The 26731-nt window shown below is 44.8% G+C and overlaps 1 protein-coding gene and 1 long non-coding RNA gene across 4 annotated transcripts in view; both read right to left on the bottom strand.

Annotated features, from left to right (window-relative positions):
* Positions 1-9024: 9024 nt before the first annotated feature.
* The window catches only part of LOC129383384 (uncharacterized), a 20393-nt gene continuing 2686 nt past the window's right edge, over positions 9025-26731 (bottom strand). For 2 of the 3 annotated variants that reach the window (XM_055067912.2, XM_055067911.2), the window contains exons 3-7: positions 23478-23545; positions 20090-20176; positions 19930-19977; positions 17110-17157; positions 9025-9252 (exon numbers count right to left, since the gene is read on the bottom strand). In XM_055067912.2, the coding sequence (XP_054923887.2) occupies positions 9100-9252; positions 17110-17157; positions 19930-19977; positions 20090-20176; positions 23478-23545 (404 nt within the window). In that variant the 3' untranslated portion in view covers positions 9025-9099. The remainder of the gene's footprint in view (positions 9253-17109; positions 17158-19929; positions 19978-20089; positions 20177-23477; positions 23546-26731) is intronic. The other variant, XM_072289991.1, reaches the window with a different exon arrangement.
* Positions 9701-14392, bottom strand: LOC140219890 (uncharacterized). The gene is made up of 2 exons (XR_011896151.1): positions 12925-14392; positions 9701-12713 (listed from the first exon to the last, which is right to left on the bottom strand). It is a non-coding gene; the product is annotated as an uncharacterized lncRNA (long non-coding RNA).

Below are 26731 nucleotides of genomic sequence, written 5' to 3'. Positions count from 1 at the left end.
CTCCGAAGCTCTACGTTATGCGATTCGACGGTTATTGGTTATGTAGAAAACAAATTCAGCAAACTGAACTCAGTCCTGCTGCGTTGTCATTTATTCACTGCGCGTCTCTAAGGCACTCATCTGAAACGACGGCCTCACTCTCTGGACAAAAATTTGCGGGAATGTGGACGTGGTCACGTGCTCACGTACTTCGCACTATCACGTTCTCTGCTCATCTACCGTCCTTTGTGGCGATTGGCTGCGATGAGTCTTAGATCGTGTTTTTCGGACCATGATAAAAACTCCACAATGCTCATGCACTACGCGTTAATCTACCGAAAATGTATTCCTCTCTTTTGAAAGCGTTGAGGACATTCCTTCGTTAGCGCCTTGTGTCACGCAGCGAGCTAAAATGCCATTTAACTAAACGCGCTCATTTGACGAAGAAGAGCGCGCACTTTAATGGAATCGACTTGTTAGACGATGCCGTTGAAAGCGGGAGTTTCACACGATCCGTTTCACGTTTCACCTTCACAACTTTCATCGGACATACGACAGATTGGGGCCGCATAGATTTCGAAGCTGAATTTCTGTGCGAGGTATTCTTACGCAAGCGAGGATAAATTTGTTTCCCGAACAAGAAAGAAATACACCAAAAAGAGAGAAGCGTTATACGACGGCTCAGACAGCTGTTCGGACGTGCTTTAGGCGTTTTGCGCGCGTCTTCAGCGACGCCTCACAAAGCATTCGCTTTCGCCGGCGGTGGGCTCAAGCGCAACATCTGTCGACAAATGTAAAGCCGTAACGAGCTATAACTGGGGCGCTTCACGCGGTCAGTCTCGTCACGCATTTCGGGAGGCAAAAAAGAAATGGAGACGGAATACTGCATGTTATCGGAACATTTAGGAATGAAAAAATTGCAGATCCGACTCGAATGTCGGAATCTATGAGCAGGGAAGCGTTAGGGGAAGTGATTAATTAACTGTTACAAAGCTTGTTCACATTTGGCGGCACGTTATGCAGCATAGTGATTACGTAGCTGCCCGGCAAGACACAAAGTCCACAACCGTGCAGAGCACGTTATAGACCGTTACACGTGGATTTTTTTTAAATACATTTTTAGACGTGGCGTAGAGGCTAGGTCTTTCTGTCCCGACGTGGGAGCAGCCCGCTACGTGTTAGTGCACATCCCGATAGATCCTAATAAAGTTTTTCCATCCATCCATCCATTACCGCAGTGTATGATGCGTTAGCCGTAACATTTTCTGGGACATTCTGGAAGGAGAAGGCATAGGCAGCCACTGTGTGAAGCTTATGAAGGAGATTTGCCGAGAAAATACCGCTTGCGTTAAATGGGAAAGGATGAGGAGCGAGGAGAAAGTTGATGTCAACAAGGGACTCAGACAGGGGTGCCCTTTATACCCACTGTTATACTTGGTAAGAATGGATATGGCGTTCAAACAGGTACAAGGGCATGTTATTAGAGCAACAGCTCCCAGGTTTGCTTCATACGGGCGACCGCATTTGCCTGCAATTGTCTTGCTTGTCGACAGGAAAAGTGACGTCCAACGTCCGGCTAATATCCGGGGAGAAGAGCGTGAGTTTCAGCATTGAAATTCACCGTTCGAAAATCAAGTCTTATATTATTCAAGAATAACGGTTAATATACAAAGTGAATACAGCGTCAGGAAATGCCTCGGGTAAGAGAATACAAATACCTCAATGTATAGATAAACGAGGGCAATAGATATACGGAAACACAGGAAAAGCAATAATAGCAAAGGGGCAGATAAATGCAGTCATAGTGAAACACAGATCGATATTGGGATACAATAAGCCTGAGGTACTCTCGAATATGTGGAAAGGTGTAACGGTTCCAGGACTTAGATTTGGAAATGCGGTTGTTTGCTTGAAATCAGGGGTACAATCAGGACTCGATGGCAACCAAAGGTCAATGGGACGCCTCGCATTGGGCGCTCACGGGAAGATTACAAATGAAGCTGTGCAAGGTGATTGGGGCTGAACAAGTTTTGAAGTGAGGGAAGGTCAGAGTAAAATTAATTATGAAGGATGATTGAGGAATATGGAATAAAGCAAATTTGTTGCGAGAGTGTACAAGTAATTGTACAGTAAAAATATTGACTCGCAGCGGAGGGAAGGCGCTAGGAAGCTTACCTGCAAGTATGCGACCGGTATAGTAAGCAACATGACAACAAAGAACGTAAAGTGAAAGGGACAGAGGCTGAGACAATCACCTGGCTGGCGGCAGTAGAAAAGAAACCAGCTATGAGTAACTACGTAAGAGGTAAAAATGAAATGAGGAGAGAAGACTTTTATGATAAGGGATTGGGAAGCTCTTCCCTTTTCGAAGCGAGGTCAGGAGGCCTTAGAACACGCACTTATAAAGCGAGATACAACAATGAAAAAGAAGTATGTCCTTGCTGCGCTAAAGGTAGGGAAATGATGGAACAGGTTTTATTAAAATGTGAAGACGTTTGTCCGCTTGCCAGTTTAAGCTCCGCTGGCCTTCTTGAAGCCATGGGTTCAAGGATAGCGGAGGGAAACTAAACATGTTCGCAATAGAAATTGGCAAAAGTCGGTAGGAGGTTTGGTTCCACAAAAGTAGTTGCACAAACAACTGGAGGAGTACAAAAAGGAAAGTTCCCAGTACTGGTTCAGAAAGATCGATTCTAGGAATTCTTTGTCCGTAAAGAACTACAGTAGATAAGACATTCGGCAAAATAAGAAAAATAGAACTCGGTGCCACAAGCCACCGCCCCGTTTCACAAGGGACGTTCATAGCATCCATCCATACACCCATTAACCAAGGAATTACACGGTTTCCGATAGCGGTCGAGCTTTCATTATATCACCCCCGAAATTAGCCCAGTTTGTTTTTGCGATCAAAGCAGAAAGCTGGGCTAGTTGGTGTGTCATGATTATTCAAAAGAATAGCGCAAAGTAGCAGGGACAATGACAGAGAATACGACAGGACGAGCGCGACAGGACACAAACCAGCCGTACCGGACCGCGGAAAAGGAGGTGTGGAAAGTTTAGCTTTAAAGTCATTTTTCGCCTGACAGTGCATATTTGTAGATAATGTAGCTTTACAAACAACAGTCTGGCACAGGCACATTTGTACATGTAGCATACCGATGGGCGCTACATATGACCCGATTCTTTCTACGAGTGCTGTCCTGTGCGGGAACCACTCGGCAAGGCAGCAGAAGCAGCCATGAGCCAGTTTGCAAGAAACGCTCAATAGCGGCTCAATAGAATCTCAATAGCAGCTGCACCGGATTCATGTCAGAACAACGCGACGGTACTTTCGTAACTTCAGGTTGGAACGATAACTCTAGAACCGTGCCTCGATAGAAATTAATTTAGGCAGTCTGTATAAAGTATATCGGAATGAAACGAACAGTCAATAGTCTGCACAGTTATCGTCTTGCTATATGTCCTATTGATGACCTAAAACAATATTTTTCGATGTAGATGTGTCATTAAACAAACTAAACTAGGTAGATTTAATTAGATCATTTTGGATCATTTTGTATATATGTTTTTTTTTTCGTCTGTCATATGTGAAACGTTTTGTAACGCCATTACGCGCCATTACTCACTTTTCACTTAGCGCTCATGCATTCTTGCAAAACTGTGTATTTTTGTATTGTTAAAAACACGCGGCAGCTCCGCGCTGCCCATGTCTTGTGGTCATATGGGGCAGGGTGTTTTTTCAAGCTGCACTTGCAGCTTTTCTTCCCTGTCTCCCCCAATCTGTTGGAAATAAAGATATATTCAATTCAATTCAATACCACAGTTTATAATTTTCTGCAGCTTGTTGTCGGTGGTCGGCGAACGCTGGTAAGCAAAACCGTTCGTTCGTTCGTTCGTTCGTTCGTTCGTTCGTTCGTTCGTTCGTTCGTTCGTTCGTTCGTTCGTTCGTTCGTTCGTTCGTTCGTTCGTTCGTTCGTTCGCTCGCTCGTTCGTTCGTTCGTTCGCTCGCTCGCTCGTTCGTTCGCTCGTTCGTTCGCTCGTTCGTTCGTTCGCTCGTTCGTTCGTTCGCTCGTTCGTTCGCTCGTTCGTTCGTTCGTTCGTTCGTTCGTTCGTTCGTTCGTTCGTTCGTTCGTTCGTTCGTGCGTACGTGCGTGCGTGCGTGCGTGCGTGCGTGCGTGCGTGCGTGCTATTCGCTTACATCGGCAATCATTGTAGATGATTTCTGCACATTTTTGTGATCAGCCCTGAAGATTTAGCTTATGACCTGCAATGAGCTCCTATCCTATCTACTTTGTTTCTTCCCGCCCTTTCTTCGGTTCAGCAATGCGCCATGCTGCGCCCTAAAGAGCTGGCCCTACAGTGAACAATCCTGATCTCTACAGGAGCAAGCGTACACTCACCAGCCCTTCAGATGAAGCGTCGAGATGCCAGCCGGGTGACTGCAGATAGAGGCTGCTCGGTGCTGTCGTCAGCGTCCGCGCCACATTCAGGTACAGACCTTCTAGTCGTCCGTCGCAGTGGGCGACGGCAGTCACGTGATCGCTCAAATTTTCTTCTCACGCACGCAACACTGGCTAGCAATAGTCGCAGAAACCAGTCAGAGAGCGCGCACTTTTGTCGCGAACGTTGCAGACGCTTACCGAAGGATTATCGTTGAACTTTAGCCTACACTGATAGTTGAACGCCCAACTGCTTGACTCAGTTCACAGCAGCCCACTACTGCTGTTTTCAAGAGGGCTTTCTTGTCCGGCGCGGTTCAGTGACCACCATTTAGTCAAACGAGGGGGCGGAGACGGGCTTACGGATGCTGATGTCTTGCCAAGACAGTTCAGTCGAGAACATTTGTAAGGTTGATGGCATCGCAAGGAATGACAGTTAAGAAAATATGGCCAACAAAATGATTTTCAAGTTAGTTCAGCGGTGTACACCTCTTAAGTAAGAAATGCACCGATAACTCTCATATTATTACAACCTTTATGGCGCTGGTTTGCTTTATGTCTAGCGACGCTATCCTCGAGTCCATAAAAAATGTACTTTAAACGAAAACGACGACAGGCTGCACACACGATGAGGGAATCCGTTGTCGTGAACTATGCATTAGTTCTTAACACACTTAGTGCGCACCGAGATATGCAACACGAGAGTTTGGCAGCGATAGGTATTAAATTATATTTCTTGCACTTTTTGTGTCCTCTGTAGCCACTTTCATGGTGTTTGGTGGCCACAAAATATATCGTAGAAAATTTAAAAGATCTCCATCAGCGATTCGATTTTACCCCTTAAGGATCACAGTGTTAGCCACGAGGCATACCAAGCACCTTTTATACACCCATGAAGGTGCTCGACTGTTTAATGTTCATTGTTATGGATGAAAATAGCGCAGGCCAATTTACGGCTGACCGCATTGTTGCTTAAATGTGCAACGAGGCCTACCCCAAAAGCGAACCCACTGCCGGTGCAGTACGTTGCCGTAACCGGGCTGCATTTTGCCTTAACATTCTTTTATGCCACAGAGAACCCTTTCGAAATGAAGAAATAACACTTTTCACATAGTGGAAATGACGACAGCATTTACTCTGAAGTTTGAGCACCATGAAAGCACCACTGTTTCGTGAACTGTCCACGAACATTTGCTTTCGAGTATTTCTTGAGTTTTTTGTTTGTTTGTGTGTGTGCGGACGTTAGAACTGATATCGCTGTGTTCTTGTTTTCTCTTGTGGTTCCTTGAAACATTTGCATCGTTTCGCACACCACTAACAGTTCAGAGAAGGATAGTAGCCAGCCCCGCCTATACTGCAGCATACGCCTCCTTTGAGACACATAGTGACGTCCTCGTTAGTGTAGCGTGTACACTCAATATTTTAACACTTTTATAGAGTATAAAGGGTGCTTGCTTCTTCTGTCCTCACGTTTAAGAGGGGAGATCGAATGGACGGTGGGGACAAATTAAGCTCTCTTGTTTGCTAAAAAATTTGTGGCAAGATCACGATGACTGTGACAGACGACACGGGAAAATGCACTAACCTTTTCCTAGCTATTGTTGTCAAATTCTCCTGTCAGATATTTCTAAGTTCATTAGGTGGTCAGACTCAGTAAACAGTTTTCAGTTACGCGCTTTTTTCTCACCGCACATCTAGTTATAACCAGGTGTCACGTGCAATAAATTATTCATAGGCGTAAAAGGTACGGGATAGTGGACAAACGAACGTCCTTTAGGGCGTAAAATGTTTTATTGTCTGTATTTTATTTTTTTACTGTGCCCTTACACAGTGTCCAAAGTCTCGTCGCTTCAACCTGACCCATCTGTACGCCCTCTAGCAAATCAGTATTGGTTGCTGTCGCAAACTGTCCCTATACGCATCTGAATACTGCTGCTTAAAGGGACACTAAAGTGAGAAATGAGTTCTTCTGCATCAGTAAATTACCGTTCTACAACACCAAAAACACCACTCTTACAACGTTAAGACGTTTGCTAAGCCAGAAAAAGCGCAAGAACGAAATACGGGTGGCGACGCCTACATAAGTTTCTGCACCTGGGGGCTGTGACGTCTTGGATTTTAATGGCAGCTTCTAGGGCCTACTAATTATATATAGCAGTACAGATTGACTACATTGTGTTCTAAAGGAACCAAATATTAAACATGGCAAGTTTCGGGAACCTTTATTCAGCCAACGCGGCCCAAATGCGAAAACATACTTTGGAATCACTGACGTCACGATGACGTAGCGGTGCTTGGGTTTCGGCGCGAAATTCAAATACTGATACTTGGACCTTCATTTTCTTATCTAATAATCAAACAATTTTTTTAATGACTGCCTGCAGATTTCTCAAACAATGCTTCATTAGTCTAAACTTATTTATTGTTTCGCTTTAGTGTCCCTTTAACTTGTACATAAACGTATTACCGATTGCAAAACACAAGGTTACCGGAGATGTTTGCGTGTGCTACCGCGTTGGTGGCGCCATATTGCAGCTCTCAATCAACCTTTCAGTCAACGCATAGTCAAGGCAACAATTAGAGGCCACGAAAAGCAAACACTGGGGCGATATTCTGCTTAGCTACCGCCGGGAAGCGTCATTAACGACTTCATCGATGGCATTCAGTACGTTTTCTTTAAATTTTATTCACCGAGAACACTCGCGCAGCGCGAGAACGTTTCAAACACGTTGTAGTTGGAAAAAGTGCCACAAGGTGCTGCCACAAGCATTGCTACTACGGGTCACGGATGCCGTAACACGGTATTTCCGTATAGAACGGCAACGCGTTTACAACAAGCTAAAACTCTCTACTGTTTCTCGGAACTCACCTGCCGACTCGCTTTGTTTTCAGGTATTTCTAAACATCTGTCGCAATTAATTTATTCAGCGCTTATATCTCGCGTACTTTCAACCACACAGTCCGAAAGAAAAAGCGGTGAGAACATTTGATATTACAGCGTTGAAGAAAGCCTATATCGGGCACGTTCTTATAGAATTGATTTTTAGACAGTGGGTAGATTGGCTGCAGTGTTGTCGTGGACCTTCTCGCGTACTCTTATGCGTTGGCTATTTAAGGTTCATACGTAAAAGGAGCACGTTCCCAAGTCTATTTAAACTATTTTATTGTGCAATTTGTTGTCCGCACGCTTCCGAAGGGGTTGCTTGCTTAACTCGTAAACACATTTGTTGGCAAGAAGTGTGAGACCATAAGCGTCTGCGGGTTTTCTGTAGACAATTTGCACAGTAACTGAATGTTCATATTATGATTTTCATAGTCAATTTATGGGAAGTCTATAAATATCTATGAATCATTTAAGGAAACTCTCACGTGGGGTTACATCGATTCAGTTCGTTAGGTATCTGCGCTCTCGGCCTTTGAATATCAGCTTCCTGAAGCTTTCGCATTACAGTGACGCCGAAGAGAGAGAGAAAAAAGAACAAGTCGTGCTGTATTTAGCAAATTACCCTTCAAGAATGAAAGCGCAATTTTGTCACGAGATGACGCTTCGTGAGTCAGAAAAGACGCAAAAATGACTGACTAGTGCGGAGGCCTTCTTGCGGTTCACGCACCAGTTCGTCAATAGTGAGGTTTAGCCTGTCCGGTATCCCGGTAAAACGCAGGCGGACGGGGCGTTGGGGCGCAGGCGTAAACGTGAGCGGGCTGCATGGTGCAGCCACCTGGTGGCGCAGTGCTCAAACAGACAGAAACCGCTTATATTACATTAACCGAGCGTATTTTACTTTGCTGCGGGTGTAAATTTTTGGCAGCAACACGATTATGCCAGTGCCGGAACTTTACACCAGCAGCGAAGAAGAATACGCTCGGTTAATGCAATATCAGCCGTTTCTGTCTGTTTGAGCACTGCGCCACCGGGTGGCTGCACCATGCAGGCCGCTCACGTTTACGCCTGCGCCCCAACGCCCCGTCCTCCTGAGTTTTACCGGAATACCGGACAAGCTAAGCCTTTCTATTGACGATAGGTATTTTTACGGCGTCTTGGCGAGCTCGGGTTAATATTTTACAGGCAGAGGTAGACTACATTGTATTCTAGAAAAAAAAGAAAGAATACCACTTGAGCGTTGACGTGGGCTAGCTGCTATATATAGGAGGCTCTATACACTTCGAAGATGGAGCTAAATAATATTAAGTTACCAGAGCTTTGAAACATTGAACATTGAAATCCGTGACGTCACACACACCGGTGTTGTCGCTCCGGCGAAATATGTAAAAAACTTAAAGTTTGGCGATCTTTATTTTTCATCTGCTGACAAACCTCTTCAAGTTAACGAAAATCGCGTTCAGAAAGATTATTTTATCTCTCTAAACTGATTCAGTGTTTGTTTTAGAGTTGCTTTACAAAAGCGAGTGAGTGATGTAGCAGGCTGAAGAGAGGGCGTACTAAAAGGCGGGGTTATGCGCAGCGATTGCGACGTGAAAAGAGGTTTGTTGAGACGGCCAGCGGAAGAGCGCGCTTATATATAGAAATCGCTGTCAACAATACTGGGCCGTGCTTCAGTCGACATTTTATTGCCTTCAAGTAATTTGCCGAGAAGCAACAGAATGTCACTCATGGTTATTTTTTTTTATTTTTCAAGGAAGCAACAGCACGGGATACAGAGGGTGCCACGGAAGTACACAATGCCTATGACGTCCGGCCCGACGTGGTCATCATGAGTGGCATCTCGAAGGGCATCTCCGTTTTGTGTTCGTTGTCGCCGTGTCCCGCCAGCACCGTAGTCATCAGTACGAAGAAGGCCCGTGCGCGAACTTGTGGCAACTTCTGCCGCATGCAGCTCTGTTACAAGCGTAAGGAAGAAATTTGCAAGGTTACTAATCCCACCTTCGATTCATCCCAAAGAGGTTCCCCAAACGTTCTTTACTTGCCGAGCGATAGAGAGCTTTAGCTCGTCTGTAAATGTATTAGCGTTTGCCGGAGTACCACCATAGAATAAAGAACAACTTTAGAGAAGGGAAACTGTACCTTCCACAGTGGTTCGAAAATAAGAAGCGGCAGCGCATGGAACTTAGTGGGGGGCCCGACAGATGGCGCTACTTAAACAGGAAGCGGAAATGTTTTTTTTTTTAGTCCAACATTCAATATGGCCGCTTTATACCGGTGCCGTACGCTGGGTACGCGCCGTGCTCGCCTCGCTGGCTTGGCGGCATGCCTCAGCTGCCGCGTTTTAATGGCCAGGAGACTAAAGAGCCTCTACTGACGCCCATACAAACAAGCCACAAGTGAGTGAACAGGACGTGCGACTTTATTGGCAGAAGAAAAGCAGTGCACCTTCTCATACAAGATCAGAAATAAAATTTGCATGTCGAGATGCGCTGAAACCATTAACGCGAGCTCGTAAACTGCTCACTTTCGTCGCCGCACATGGCGATCTGGTAACGAGCGACAATCAGTAGCGCAAGCAAATTGGGCAGTGCACCACCTGTTTGCATTAACAGTCGCCGTAACTTACATTGCGAAGCAATCGGGTGACGCAAGGCATCTGCTGCCGCAACCAACACAGCGACATGGACTAAACGGCATTTTAGCGTTCCCGCCTTTCCAACCTGCACGTTTCTTTTTGTTCTTTCGGGGGCCGCTAATGTGTAACTCATAGTTGGTGCCCCACATTCTCAATGTGGGCATCACCATTTTGCAGCCACTTTTGCAGGCCTTTCCACCTATGTGGCTATCAACTTCGGACCACGTAATAACGTGTGCTGTCTCCGCTCACGCCACATCACGGCCGATGAAGGCCCACAAGCATAATTTGCCGGCGGCTGCAGCAAGAAATGTCGAATGGGGAGAGCACCAATTACGGTGCATGTAAATTGGGAGTCTTTGTCGCTGTGTGGACTGCAGGAGCAGATGGTTACCTCGGGAGACTGTTGCCCATGCAGCTAACCAGGTCGCCACATCGAAGAAACATAACACGGCGACCATTATCAATCACCGCATAAGGTTCAGACAATACACGGTACATTGGCTAAGATCCATATGACAACAGTGGGCATTCACGCACTACAAATTGCATACAGCTTATTCAGCTATACGACTTCAGGCACAGTGCTTGCCTACGTCGCACATGGTGGTCTAGTAACGAGTGACAACCAGCAGCACAAGCAGATTGGTCAGTGCCCCACCTGTTTACACTGACAGTCACCATAACTTGTACTGCGAATCAATCGGGTGACGCAGGCACCTGCTGCCATAGCCAACACAGCGACATGAACTACCTGGCATCCTAGTGTTACCTCCTTTCCTACATGCACGTTTCTTTTTGTTCTTTCGGTGGCCACTAATGTGTTGCTCACACTTGGTGCCCCACCTGCTCTCAATATGGATGTGGTCTGTTTTGTGGGAATCGCCATTTCGCAGCCACTTTTACAGGCCTTTCCACCCATGTGGATATCAACTTCATACACTTCAAACCATGTAATCATGTATGATAGTCTCTGTTCACGCCAAATCATGGCCAAAGAAGGCCACAAGCACGCTTTACCCACGGCTGCAGCAGGAAAGGACAAACAGGGAGCACCAATCACACTACATGTAAACAGGGAGTTTGTGTCACTGTGTGGACTGCAGGAGCAGGTGCTTTACCTCGAGAGGCCATTGGCCAATACAACTGAACAGGCTGCCACATCCCAGAAATGTAACACAGCAACTATGACCAAGTGGGACAACATTGAAACAAGATTATGCAATCAAATCACTTCAGCATACTCTAACATAATGCTCAATCTATACATTGGCACTATGCATTGGCTACGATCTACATGACAACAGTGAGCATACACGCACACGGGTTGCTTGCGGCACATTCAACCGTCCGACTGTAGGCATAGTGCTTGCCTTCGTCGCACACTGCAGTCTGGTAACAAGCAACAACCAGCAGCGCAAGCAGATTGGACAGTGTGTCCCACATGTTTGCACCGACAGTCAGCGTTGAATATGAGCAGCTTGCATTGCGAAGCAATCGGGTGACGCAAGCATCTGCTGCCACAGCCAACAGTGACATGGAGTGCCCGGCATTTTAGCGTTACCGCCTTTCCAACCTGCATGTTTCTTTTTGTTCTTTTGCATGCCACTAATGTGTAACTCACACTTGGTCCCCCACATTCTCTATATATGGGCATGGTCGGTTTTGTGAACATCACTATTTTGCAGTCACTTTTGCAGGCCTTTCCACACATGTGGATATCAACTTCATGCACTTAGAACCATGTAATTATGTATGAGAGTCTCCGTTGACACCAAATCATGGCCGATGAAGACCACAAGCAAAATTTGCACACGGCAGCAGCAGGAAAGGACGGAACGGGGAGCACCAACCACGGTGTGCGTGTAAATTCGCAGTCTATGTCACTGTGCGGACTGTAGGAGCAGGTGCTTGCCTTGAGAGACTGTTTCCCAATGCAACTGACCAGGCTCCCACATATGAGAAACGTAATACGGTGACAAGTACCAAGTCGGACAGCGCCGAAACCAGATTCTGCAATCAATCACTTCAATGTAGCTTGCACAAAAACACAGGCTGTTGAGCAAGAATAGCAATCCTGAATGAGACTAGGAATTCAATATGGGAATGAGAAAGCTTGCATTCAAGAAAGAAGCCAATCTACCTTGCAAGCATTGAAAGCCAAAAACATTAACAAAAGTTAAATGCTACATAGCACACAGTGTAAAGGTTAATGCAAGACACACGCCAATGCTGCATCAGCTATTTCAGGAGAGGAATTCCACATAGCAACATACACTAGAAAGAACTGCTACACGTATGTTATGCTACTATACAGTGACTGGCATTAAGTATGAGCAAAGAATCGGTTGACCTTTATTGTTTGTATGAGGAATAGGAATGATCTCTAACAAAAGTGTGGAATGAAAAAGCTTGCATTCATTGAAACAAAATTATACTTGGCAAGAACTGGCAAGGCCAGGAAGCTCACTAAGGAAGGGCAAGCTGACAGAACACTCTTAGCCAGCGTCATCTGTGCTTGTTCAGAGGTTGCAGGTACATCTGAAGACAAATAATTTTTGTTGTTGAGGTACCTGGATGACTCGGCCAATATCCGTGCTGGTGGAATGATGGCGTAGGCTCTTTTCACTCTTGAAACAGTCGTCCGTAGACTTGATATCTCATCCAAATAATTCTGGAATGGCTTCTTTGTTTGTGGTCTTGCGAATTCAGCTCCAGCCCCTTCCTGTTGGTGTAGATGGGGGCTCCCGTGATGACCAAGATGTACTTGGCACAGACTCTGTTGGGGCAGAACAATGGCACATGAGATACAGCAGAGATTATCCAAACTCATGTAGTGTTTTCTTTTATGTTTGAACTAATTATGCTGAACTGTAAACATGAACAAATGTTCATATCATCTGCTACAAACAACTGACATGTATCTCAAGACTAGCAAGTCAATACAGCATATATCAAGCATATTTATTTCTGAACCAGGTGTTGTTTACCTTGTAGTAGCAGCCAAAGTCCACACAATGACCTTGTTATAGCAGGCAGCAGCTTCTGTTTAGTGCATGGAGTGTGTTGCTTTATACTGGTGCCATCCTCATTACTGCATGTCTGGAACAGAAATTTTGACTGCATCAGAAATTGAATAAGCACAATTTTGCAATATAAAATGCGTAAAGGTGCGACATATACATTGCAATGGTTTGTGACTACAAAACACATGCAAATGTACACTGTTTGTTCTAGGGTGCTTAAGCAGCATGGTAAATAAATATGGTTACTCTCCGTAAAATTGATGTCTGCGTAACTACAATGCATGTCAACAGCTTAAGTATTATTAAGATCACAAATAAGTACATTTGTGCGCTCGTTTATACACTAAAAGAGATCACACTGCTGATTTCACAAGCAAATAGATGAAAGACATGAAGCTATTAGAAATGATGCATTCTTTTTGTGCATGAACGTGATGCACCGCTTCACTACTGCAAAAATAGATGTCCTGAGGTAAGCCAAACTGAACAGCAAGAACATTTGGAACCAACAGGTACGAAATATGGGTGAATTATCATGTGTGCAACTGTTTAATACATTAAATTCAGTACTTTAGCTTCAGTTTATCAAAAGGTTATTCGGTTCTGTGAACGAAAGAAGTTGCCGGTGGACTCGAAAAAAAAAAAAATATATTGATAAGGCAACTCAGTCACTTATGGCTACGGCTACAACAAGATGAAAAATGTGACGCGCGTTCCGATATCGTTTCTCTTTCGTGAATGTGTGTATAATGATGGCCTCGCAACTGAAAGTTTATTTCGGAAACAGTAACGGAGGGTCCTGACTGCCCTTATGCAATGCAGCATCTAGTTCGTTAAGTTAACGAGACGAATAAATGACATAGCGATTGAAGCAGTGATGTTAAACGACTCACCGGTATTGCTGTCCCCAGTTGCAGCAGGACCCGGCTCCCATTTCGATGCAGACGTGTTCCTAGCTTTCAGGCTTACACCCCAAATTAAATAACGCGAGACATCGAAGCGCAGTAAACTGGTGTTAGCACAAAATAACCAACCAATGTACGAACCAAGGAATCCGTACCTGCCGCGCACGCGAAAATACCGGTAAAAATTTTAAATCCAGGCCAGAGGTCACGTGGGAGGTCGATGATGCTGAACGCTATTTTGCGTTTAAAATGACAAAAAACAACAAAGTTGGTAATGAAAAGTACAATGTAAAATTAGGAATTATAATTTCGTAGTCTTTATCATGCAATAAGAACGCTTCGTTCACTGTTTAAGAAAGTTTGTAGGTTAAAATTGCGCTTACTACGGCGCCTCTAGCGGGAGATAATGTGCTCAACGGGGAACCTTTTTAATTGGTGTACTATGCCTGTTTCTTTAGCAGCGCCGCGCGGTCGATTTTTTCGCCCTCTGTGGCCATTTGTTGAACTTGAGAGTGTGCGGGGCCTGGTACCACGTTACACGAGAACTGCGCGGCAGCTACGGTGTTAGTGGCGACATCTTGTGACGGGGGCGCACAAGATGTCGCTGCACAAGAACCAGAGGGCGCACAAAGCTGACGCTGCAGTGACTTACCACATTCTGTTGAAGTGCTGGTGTTCAGCGTGTAAGTACCGACACAATCGTCAACGTGCAGTCATATTAATCATTTTTTTTCATCCACGAGAACACTCGTGCTACACAGAAATTTTTTTTCAAACTCATTGTAGTTGGACAAGGTATCGCTAGATGTCGCTGCCAGCTTTGCTACTGCCATCCACGGCTCCGGTAACCCGGTAATTGTGTCCCGGCAAACGGTAAAAAGTTTGCGGAGAAGCTAAAACTCTCTAATGACGTATTTCTGTTCTCCTAAGCGTCAACGGCAAGGTACGTTACCACAAACGGGGCCCTTAACGCCGAAGCGAAAAGGATGTAGACTGCCAGCGCTATACATAGTATGCACGTACGTCATTCAAGGATACTCCGCGACTTCCGGTTTACGGCGGCGCCATGTTGGGGAACTTGTAGGCCTATGCGCGCGCCTCTGGATAAGGTTCCCCAAGATGGCGGAAGGTAGCGGAGGCAGACGACAGCAGCGGATGTGACGTCACGTGCATACTTGCATACTATGTGTATACACTCAGCCGCCTCTTCTGTGGCGGAGCAAGGGCAGCGTTCTGCACTTCCGCTTCTGGCACACGACGATCGCGCTAACCCTCAGTGTAAGCCCAATTTTACGACGTAATTTCAGAGTGCGCACTATCACCGGGGTCTTCTCACTACGGCGATACAGGCTGCACTGTCCCCAGAATCGGCCCAAGGTCAATGGCGAGACATATCCACCCGCATACCCACCCGTTCACTTGTCCGCGAAAAAAGTGGTTGCACTCGTACGATGCTTGGCATTCAAATGTAAGCCTAGCTTGTCCAAGTGCATTACCCTTCTACGATACCAGAAAAAGCTACTCATCCCGCGATAAAAAGCTGGTTAGCCGGAAGAAAACGCTAAAAATAAATAAAGGAAAGGCGTATGGGTGACAACATCCGCGTTGATATTCCCGCACCATCTCGCCGTGACGTCATCAAATTTAACGGCGTCTGCTCAGGCAGGGTTAACTTTTTAATCGGTAAACACGCACCATAGTGAGTGTGGGCCAAAAGGAGCCAAAGTTCGCGAGTTTCAAAGTACTGAGCCAAAACACCCGAAACACGAAGGCACACTTGAAATTCGCTGCGCCACTTACACAACGGCTCAGCCGGTTCGGAGCGATATAAAAAGAAATATTGCGATTTCCCTGTATTTTGTCTTTCTTATTATCAGCCCATTGTAGTGAAATCAATGAAAGTAGATTTTTTAAAGCGTACTTTGTCAGTCAAAACTGCTTCACTTTTTAGTGTCCCTTTAAATGAGTGCTGCCATAATACTTTCGAGTCTTCATTTCGTTTTGCGTTAAAAGAAGGTATTGGACTTTGAAACCTCAGTAAGGACACCGAAAAGCCTCAGGGCGCCCTTAATAATTACACATAACAGCTGTTCTACAGTCACTATCGTTCTTGTTGACCTGGAAGTGTCTGTGCCCTCACATCGTGATGCAAATGGTTGGCACGTGAGAGCAGAACGTAGGGACTTTTCGAGAGTCGCTCCGGCTCGCTTGGTCTTCTGTTATGCTACTACATGGGGCCTCACTACTAGCCCCTAGCATATGACTGAGCGAACGGAGTGGGTGTCAGAAAGTCCCGATGTCCCGCCCTTTCATGTGCCAACAATTTGCGTCACGATGTCACGGCGCACGCACTTCCAGGGATGGATGGATGGATGGATGGATGGAAAACTTTATTTGGTCCTGCAAGTAGTGATAATTAATCACTAAGCGGGCCACTCCCACGTCGGGACCGGAAGGTCAAGCCTCAAGGCCACGTCGTGAGCCTGCTGGACAAACGAAAGCGAAACTGACTTTAGAAAACCTATTATACCAATTTTCATGATTATTTTTTTTTGAGCTGTGCCAAGTTCTCAAAAACTTTTTTTTTGCCAGATAACGCAGTTCCAACGCTTGAGATAAATTACTCAATGAAGATCTAATTACTTCTACGATAAATCAAAACGTCAATTGGATAGTTAATATAATTACGCTAATAGTTTTTTTTAATAATTTACTTTACGGCGCATATTTTAAGATAATAATTTAGTCAGTGAGTTCGCAAGACGTATCGGATCAATTCTCAGGACTACACCACCTTCGAGATAATTATTTTCAATGTCCCCGACGAGAGGCACTGGCGTTCCGGCTACTTCTGTGCTTAAATCCATCAACAACGTTTTATTAAGAAACTAAGTGGAACAATTGTGCCCTGAGAATTTGTTCCAAGTCGATATGCCACACAAACTCACTAGATACAATTCGTAAATTGAAATACGTGTCCTATATATAAAGTAATTAATTCAAGGTTAGCTAGTGTTCCTATGCTAATTATTCAATTAGTCATTTTGATTTCTCGTAGACGTAATGGCCGCCTCGTCCAGTAAATTAGGTAATTTACTACAAGCAATGTTTAATACCGCCGCTTATGTAACAGCCACAACTGCAACGAATAAATGAGGGCGGCAACCTGTAACGTGGATGGTAGTATGTAGCATTCCTAGTAGACCATTGTGCTGGCCTCGAGGCCTCGATGAGGACCACTCACCGTTATTTTTCCAGCGAAGTACTCCGCACCAGCTTCGTGTTCCTTGTTCTGCAACATATGTGGTTATCAATAACTGCGCGCACCCACTTAAGGCACCGCTTTTAGTTGGAGCCAACTTCGGTGTGAAATACCGAAACGCTCTCATCACACGACAGCACAACTGATTTGAATGAAGTCTCTTCCACTTAGGGAATAAACCTACATTATAGGAAGCAGAATATCGATTTATGGCTCCATATATTTTACGAAAATTGCTCAAAATCGGCTTCGTAAAAAAAAAACGGAAGCTGCATCGGTGAGAGCATCTGCGGTGAACAAATCCGGTATACGAGTTTACGCATTGACATTGTTACAATAATCTTTTGAGAGGATTTCGCGAAAAAAATCTCGCAAATGTATGTGACATTTCGGAGAGGGGCATATAACTTGGAATAATGCATTTATACACCGCTCCGAAATTTGCCACGTCAACTTTAGATGTTTCAACATGTGCAGCAGCCTACAGAATCGAGCTATCGTTTGTAACTGCCGAGATACAGAGTTGCAATATTGATGTTCCAGTTTATTGCGGATTCTCGTTCAATCATATGGACACTCCAGGCGCATTTCCGCCGTCACCGTCGCCGTGATGTTACGCATAAAGCGCGATCACCTCATGGTTGCGCTCATGGTTGGTTGGGTGCAAGTAAAAGCTTGTGAGTGTGAGCCGAGAATGCCGCTCGATCTCGCGCGCGCATTGCAGGAGCGAGGGGGGGGGGGGTCTACACCGGCGGTGGCTGCGTATGGCACGGCTGAGCGCAGCCGTGCGGTCCCTATATTTAAGGCAATACGCGATGGGTACAGAGTCCAGCTGTATCGAGGCCTGATAGCTTCGTGTACGCTGCGTTTTCGCCGTCGCGCTTGAAGCGAGAGGCAGCACGAAGGTCGATTCGTTCACTGCTGCTGCCGCTCTTCCTCACATCAGAGTTTTGACAGCGAGTGTCTGCGGTCATAGAGTGAGGTGTGTTTATGTTTGCCTATGCGCGTGGGACACCACGCTTGTTAATTAAGTTGGTAAGCGAATGCTTACGAGTTTAAACGGCCGTGAAATCTACTATCCTTGTTTCGCATAGCTGTCTAATAGTTTGCTATCGCAATGATGCTCCGCCTTTCGGGTGAAACTGCGACTTTTCTTTTGAAACGTTCAGTAATTAAATAACTGGTGGCCGAAATCAAACCTATTTTATTGCGCTTAGTAGTTCTAATTTTTTCTTGTAAATCTGAGGAACGCCATCAAGTTCAGTGCAGTGGGCAAGGAAGAAAGCGATTTCTCCGTTGCCTTGTATCTGAACAGAAGATTCTGCGGCAATAGCTTCCTCTTAGCAATCGCATCTAGTTGAATAGGCGGGTTGACAATAAGGCCTCAACCGAGAATAATCTTGTCGATTGCCATAAAATAACAATAATAGGCAATGACCTGTCCGAGGCTGCCTTTATATACTCTCCCTGTCGCCTATGTGTCCAGCAAGTATTTTTAAAGTGAAGCATTCTTTTCCTCTTACCCCGGGTTCGCGGGTAATGGCTTCTGGCTGTTGGCTGCTGGTTGTTGTTTATCCGGTTGTACAACAACTTGGGTCACTCAGGGTGTACCGCTGGTATGTGCTGTAATAGACAACTTGGAACACTGGTGTGTGCAACTCGGTACCGTGTAAAATAGTTAGAACCCTTAAAAGTGAATGATGGTGTAAATAGGTCTATGACACACACTTTTACACCTAAAAAGGATGTAAGGATGTGAGTTATAGACCAATTTGCACCCTTATTTACTTTACGTGCGCCAGTTGACATCCTTAATATGGAATAAAAGTGGAAATCTGTCCATAGCTCACACCCTTACTTCTAAAGAGAGCGTAAGAATATGGTTTATAGACCAAGTTACACCGCTATTTACTTTTTACACCAGTTTACACCCTTAAAGCGAGTAAAAGTGGAAATCCGTCCATAGCTCGCAACCTTAAACCTAAAAAGGGTGTAAGTATGTGAGTTATAGACCAATTTGCACCCTCATTGCTTTTATGGATGTAAATTCTTTTACAATGTATGTGCCACTGGGTACGTAAACAGTCTAGAGCCAATTTGCAAGATGATATTTGCGCTACTGGGTAGTTGCCCGAATAGACAAGCAGGAAGAGAGGCAATAATGAAAAAGTCGGCAGCAGAAGCAGCTAAGTAGGGAGAAGGCAAACAAAATGGAACCAAAGTGTACATTGAAGCAGGAGCGTTGAGCTATACATGTAAGTGAAGAAATGGTGGTGGTGGTGGTGGTGGTGGTGGTGGTGGTGGTGGTGGTGGTGGTGGTGGTGGTGGTGGTGGTGGTGGTGGTGTATTCTGATTCGAACACAGCGTCATAGCCTGTAGCTGTCTGCGCATCTGCGTCACGAGAGCGAAGTCGTCGTGTGATCCGTGTTAAAGGAGGAGAACGTTGATGTCAGGTGCACACACATGAAATTTACGACACACAGACACAAATACATTTAAGGCTTGCTCCTCCTTTGTGTCGCAGTGGAGCACGCATCCCAAGGGGTTTGCCAAGAGCTGGCACATACCGAGTAGCACATGCCCAGTGATCCAAGTTGTCCAAACGCACAAACATACCCGGCGAGGAAACGGCGACGAACACCAAGACCCTTGTAAGAAGCAAAGAAATATTCGCTTCAGAACGATTAGAGGCACCGTTCGAAATGTACAAGGGGCTTTACGAGGCTATCCTCGTGACCTGGTAAACCATGCAACAGCGGCGTCTGCCGTTGAGCTATGTTCGCTGCAAAACGCACAACTCACCGTTTTGTCGCCCAGTGCTTCAGTTAAGCAGTCGGTGAAGGACTGAACCTACGCAGAAGAGCAAGGACGTGCGCGATCGTTAGGAATGAGGAAGTGATTCACGGTAGGCAGCGAGGATGAAACTCTAAGCCCTGTTCGAGAATGTCTGTTAAACGCTTACCGAACAACTCCGGTTCGCAGCTCTGGCTTTGTCGAACTGAATCTGCACGCAGCTGCGCAGTGCCGTCCTAGCGTGGGCGTGGCTTAGCTGAGGTCGGAATAGAATAAGAGCGGCAAAAAGAAAGGACGTTGAAAAGGACGCTAAAGGCCTGCTATGAAGTCAAGCTACACAAGCGACTGATGTTTGTACGTCAAGGTGTGAGAGGTGCCACTTTTGCCTGAAATGTAGATTTCTTAGAAGATGACGCGAGTGAAGGAGAGCGTTGGGCGCTGCCAATATTCAAATTCGGCACCAGTAACCTTAACGCGTAATTTCGCTTTTAAAGGGGATCGACAGTAGCCGGTTGATTCCGATAGAAGTTGGATGCAAAAGGGTTGATGCATCGAACGACGAGTGCATGAATCCCGAAATAATTTGTATGCCTAAGTCGCGATGTGTTTCGTATCAATCAATCAATCGGTCAACCAATCAATCAATAAATAAATATATCGCTCAATCAATCAATCAATCAATCAATCAATCAATCAATCAATCAATCAATCAATCAATCAATCAATCAATCAATCAATCGCTCAATCAATGGTAATATGATAATAATTACGTCGCAGTTGAAGTGATAATGCAATTCAGATTGATCAATTTTGTTTAAATTTCTCGCGAAGACATTCATTGATGCTACGTCTACATGCTCAGTCTACTACGTCAGCTCTGTCTGCAGAATCGTGGTGCCCTATTTGTGCAGTTGTCTGCCTCAAAGAAGCTGGCAGGACTCGGCCCAGCATATCGTCGCATGCGGAGGCAGCTCGCACGCTTAGATTTTTTACCTAGGTTGTCTCGTTCTTCCCACGCGGTTTGCGGAGCGGAGGGAACGCGCCATCCCTCTTGGGTCGTGATTCTCCCTGCAACTTATCATAAGAAGCCAACAAACGCTGATACCAAGGACAACATAGGGAAGTTACTTACATAATAATTTTATTTCTGCCTCAAAAAAATACAGACAGGGGGAGCTGCAGAAGAATCTGTCGTAAACAGCTTGACTCGGCCGCAGCCCCGAAATACAAAGCAGCAGCGACAGGCAATCTCATCGCAGACATGATGGCTTCATGATAAAGAAAAAAACATAACAATATAGCAAGAACATACGAAGACTAAACAAAATGTTATCTGCACTTACATGTGCAGAAACCAAGTTACTTCATCACAAACGGGATTACACTTAACATACTCGTCAAATAACATTTATCAAATAACAGCACAAACGACAAAGAATAATGGACATATAAACATAGAAAAAAAACATGCTATATTCGTAACTCATTCGTTAACATCCTAATACGTAACTCTCGGTTACGCTTAATTAATGGAAATGAATGGGGAGGAAAAAAGAACATGCCGCAGGTGGGGAACGATCTACGGCAAGTTGTTTTTTCATCTTCTTTCATTTCCATTAATTCAGCGTTTCTTTGTTTAATTTATTAAACACACGTGATTTCCCCTATGTTGTCCTTGGTGTCAGTGTTTGTTGGCTTCTTATGATACGACTAATAAAAATCGGGTCCCTCGGTTAACCCCCTTTCTTCCCTGCAACTTAGTCATATTGTAGCTAGAGACGAACGTCTAGGATCTTCTAGGACAGTAACATAACAATCCAGTAATATCACAGTCTGTACTTGACGACATGATGACGTAAGCCGACTCATACAACTCGGTGGCAGTGTAGGAGTTCAGTGCAGGCTACACTGCCGCCGAATAAGAATGAATAAGAATGAGCTGGGGTGCGTTTGGCAGGCATTCTCAGATCATGTACAGCAGGTTGCCATTATCCCTCAAGAGAAAAATATATAACAGCTGTGTCTTACCAGTACTCACGTACGGGGCAGAAACCTGGAGGCTTACGAAAATGGTTCTACTTAAGTTGAGGACGACGCAACGCGCTATGGAAAGAAGAATGATAGGTGTAACGTTAAGGGTTAAGAAGAGAGCAGATTGGGTGAGGGAACAAACGCGAGTTAATCTTAGTTGAAATCAAGAAAAAGAAATGGGGATGGGCAGGACATGTAATGAGGGGGGAAGATAACCGATGCTCATTAAGGGTTACGGACTGGATTCCAAGGGAAGGGAAGCGTAGCAAGGGGCGGCAGAAAGTTAGGTGGGCGGATGAGATTAAGAAGTTTGCAGGGACAACATGGCCACAATTAGTAAATGACCGGGGTAGTTGGAGAAGTATGGGAGAGGCCTTTGCCCTGCAGTGGGCGTAACCGGGCTGATGATGATGATGATGATGTTGATGATGACACTGCCACTGCCCGCGCAGGCCCTTTGTGGCTTGGAGGCTGAAAACAGTTCCCACGTGACAATTATTTTGAAAGAAGCGGGGCCCATGCACCAGCCAATTATGCTCACTCAGTTCTCTACCGTCATGGTGTGGCGTTACAGAATGGAGCGAGCGTAATTGGCTTGGTGATTCAGTGGAAATTAGTGTTTAGTTGGAGTTCAGTATTTTTTCGAGCTTCTTTGTTCACATGTTGTAAAGTTAGCACCAGTGGAATGTAATGATGGTACACTTGCATTTTCAATGACAGTGGGATTACCACTGTCACTGAAAAAAAAATATGTGCAATCATTGCATTCTACCGGTACTAATATATTGTTACGGACAAACCTGGAGGTTAACAAAGAAGCTCGGCTCGAGAACAAGCTGAGAACCCTGCAAAAAGGAATGGAAGGAAACATGTTAGGCGTAACTTTAAGAGCCAGGAAGAGAGTTGTGTAGAACAAAGAGCAAAAAAGGGATAGCCGATGTTCTAGTTCACATTAGGAGAAAGCATAAAAGCGGGGCAGGGCATATATTACGTAGATCAGATAACCGTTAGACCATTAGAGTTACAGAATGGATGCCGGGAAGAGAAGCACAGCGGGTTACGGCAAAAAAAAATATAGGTGGGGCGGTTAAATGAGAAAATTTGCATGTACAAGTTGGAATCGGCTAGCACAAGACAGGGGTAATTGTAGATCGCTTGGAGAGGCCTTCATCCTACAGTGGACGTAAAAACAGGCTGACTATGATCGTGATTACGATATTTGGCACTTCGTTTTTAGATTGCCACTTATTACTGTATCTTGTAATGGAGCCAACAAGAGTTACGATGTCGGCTTTTTGGTACGAAAACCTGGGAGGCTGGCGTACGCTATGTGCCGTAGAAAAAAATAAAAAAAAACGCGGATTAACACTTCTTTCAACAGCGACAGCCGAACTTACTGTAGCCTCTACCGTCTCGTGCGCATTTTGTCAGAATTTTTATATCAGAGGAGATACGCTTGGTTCTTGACTTACATGTTCTGTCGGTTCATGGCGAATTCTCAGGATGGAAAGAAGATTATCACGAACCTTATACCTGGATTCCTCTGTGTCGGCTCCGTGCTCGTTGTCCAAGCATGTCGACGCCGCATCTATCACTGCAGGAAGAGGACAGGGCTGGCGAGATTATATGAGCGATGGCTTTCACAACATGTGTTTCCAAGAGTCAGACAGACGTTCGACTAAAGCTCGCATGTCTCGTCAAACTATTGATGCGAAAGCACCAAATGGCCAATAGAGCGAAAAGGCCGGTGTCTCTAGCAGCAAAATGACGCCTAAATTTCCATTGGCTACGATGCCACGTCACGTGCTCGCCTCGACAGAGCTGAGTGGGTGAATCGGAACACCGTGCTGCCGCGCTGGCGCGTCAGGTGTTGCGTGAGGGGAGAGGGCATCGCTGCGACGCCATATCATCCTTGCTGAAGGAAACCTGGGCTCACCGCGCGTGCCTTGTCCGCGCAAGCTCTCGGTTGCGTTTTACCACGTCACATGCTCGCCTCGATGGAGCAAAGCGGGTGAATCGGAACACAGTGCTGCAGCGCTGGCGCTGCGTGAGGGGAGAGGGCATCGCCGCGACGCCACGTCATCCTCGCTCGCGGATACCTGGGCTAAGCGCGCGTCCCTTGTCCGCGCAAGCTCTCGCCTGCGTTTTATAACTTCGCCTCGGTGGTCGCTATAAAGAAATCAATCTATAAAAAATAATACATTCGAAAGGAAGAACGTTGGTGGTAGTGAGATTCAAACCTACGGAAGACATGCGAGAGTCCCTGCTAATAGAACTTCCAGGCAATGAATAAGGCTACCTGTAGCAATGAATAAGGCTACTTCGAGTGCTTGTGGTGTGCGGGAGCGTTTGCAGAGTTATTAGCGGCACGAGCATTGAGTGACACTCTTGTTTCTTGCGCAGCACGTCACGGTTCAGCGGTTCACCTCCTGAGACGACCGCGGAGGAAATTAAAAGTAAATCAGAAAGAAATAGGAAAAAAATAGTACAGCACGAAATTCACGGGTTTGATTATAGATATAATGTCAGGGCGTAGGTTCAGTTACAAGATGAGCTACTGAAGTGTCTAGAATAATTAGAAATTATTAGAAATCACTGAGTCTACAGAGACCGAAATTCAATATAAATCGCAAAAGAAATAGAAAAAAACTGTACCGTACGAAATTTATAGGTTTCATTATAGATATGATATCAGAGAATAAGGTTGTTTACAAGTTGAGTTACTGAAGTGTCTGGAAAAATTAGAATTTAATAGAAATCACTGATTGCCGCACACCAAAGCACAGAATCGTACGCTTTAGGGACCCGCCACGTGAGCACGATTTTGGCGAAATTCCTGGAAACCCGGAAGTAGAAAGCAAGAATAATGATGTCACTAATTACGTCACACACAAGATGGTAGCACGATATTTAACCGCCTGATTAATGGAAAGCAGTTGGCTGCAAGTTCGGTTCTTGCATTGCGTTCACCTAAAGTTAACCTAAAGACCATCAACGCAAAGGTGCGAGTGGCACTAAAAGACACCTAAGTAAAAAATTAGGGTCACCTAACATTTTTACACTTCTCATATTGCTCTTTTGTTTATTTTTATGTTTTGCGCATGGTTGTTTCATTAGCAGTAGTAAGTTAGTCCCATCCGGATCAAAATGTACCTTAATGTCTTCCCATTTCTTTCAAAACAACCACTGCTACTTACTGCTACTAATATATACTATTTCTAATAACTGCTACGACTACTACTACTACTACTACTACTGCTACTGCTACTACTACTGCTACTACTACTACCGCTACTACTACTTACTGGGACTTCCTACAAACACCATTTTCGCGCGTAAGCATCGACGTCGATATTCTTACCTCTTTTTCTGAAAGGAATTGAACGCCAAATAAAAGTTGTATTCTCGGCAGTGGTTACATACATACAAAGTAGAACGAACGTTATTCGAATAGTACCAGCGCTTGCAAAATTAGGTTTATATGTGTAGTAACTCACTTTTTGCATGACAAGTAATTTACTCGTAAACTTATTCAACTGTAATCACTCTAAACCAATTCGAAAACTGAAAATCATTATTATCTCTACTGTTATAGTTGCTTAGCAGAATAATTTTTCCGATCGCGTACAGCTCATTTTAATTGATGGGACCGGTTCATATGGTTCCCCCCAGAGAAGCGACCTGAGACTTTTGCACAAGTTAGACTGTTCGCATACAACTGCGCGCTGTTTCGTGAAACAGCTTCAGCGCATAACCAACCTGAACGTTATTTGAGTTTGCATGACATGTAAAACGAATGGATTATTGCGGCGTGGTATTGGACAAAGATAAAACAGTTCGGCTTCGTTTAACAGACAAGAAAAGGCCGCAGCAATACTAGTACAAATTGGCATCATCACAACTTAAGCGAGTTAACAACTGCAAATACCTATAAAAGTTACATTCACTGATAACTTTTCTTGGAACTCACAAGTAACAGTTTTTGTTATTTCCTTTTCCCAGAGCTGATTCTTAGGACACAGTTTAGTGTTACTAACTCATCTTACTTTTATGAGACCGAAACTAGAGTATGCCTGCATTACATTTTGATTTATACCCTAAGCGTAGCATTTTAGAAATTTGGGAAATTCTGAGACAGCCTCTCCATTCTCATTTGAGTTCACACCTATTGTTTCCCTGTGCTAATTCCATATTCTATGCTCTATTCCCTAGTTTAACGCCCTAATGATGTTGAACTCTTTAAAAACGGACACAATTATGTCGCCTTAACCCTTTGCATTCAGTCATGTGAATTATTACTATAGACCTTATTTTACACGTAAACCTTTTGCCCACAAGATGCGAATGTCGCGATCACCCGAATTCAATAACCAACCATTTTCCTAGGATGGACATGTGCACCTACAAGTTTTCTTTCTTCCCTCGTATGATTTCAGACTCGAATTTCCTACCCGAGCTATACTGGCTGCCTGCAAAGTGAAATGCAATTGTATTATTTTTGAGATTTATAATTGTGTACTCGCGCTCTTCAAATTGCTCTCTTGTTGCCTCGCTTAAAGTTGCTGTTTGCTGTATCAGTGCCCATCCATGCAGAGACACAATTCCAATCTGCAGTATGTGCAAAAACAAGTAATAGAAAAAAATTATGTATTCACTGTGAAGGGTGCGTCCCACGCTAGCCTTTCATCGTGATCAGAAGAAGCTGGATCCGTGACCTTCTTTTTTTTTTCGCGAGCAGTTACCTACGTGTAAAGCAGTCTGTCTAGTCTGATGCAAAAAT

The sequence above is a fragment of the Dermacentor andersoni genome, chromosome 8 (genome assembly GCF_023375885.2).
Source record: "Dermacentor andersoni chromosome 8, qqDerAnde1_hic_scaffold, whole genome shotgun sequence".
NCBI classification, from domain to species: domain Eukaryota; kingdom Metazoa; phylum Arthropoda; class Arachnida; order Ixodida; family Ixodidae; genus Dermacentor; species Dermacentor andersoni.
Note: the sequence above shows the minus strand (reverse complement) of the source record. Positions and strands in the feature narration are given on the sequence as shown.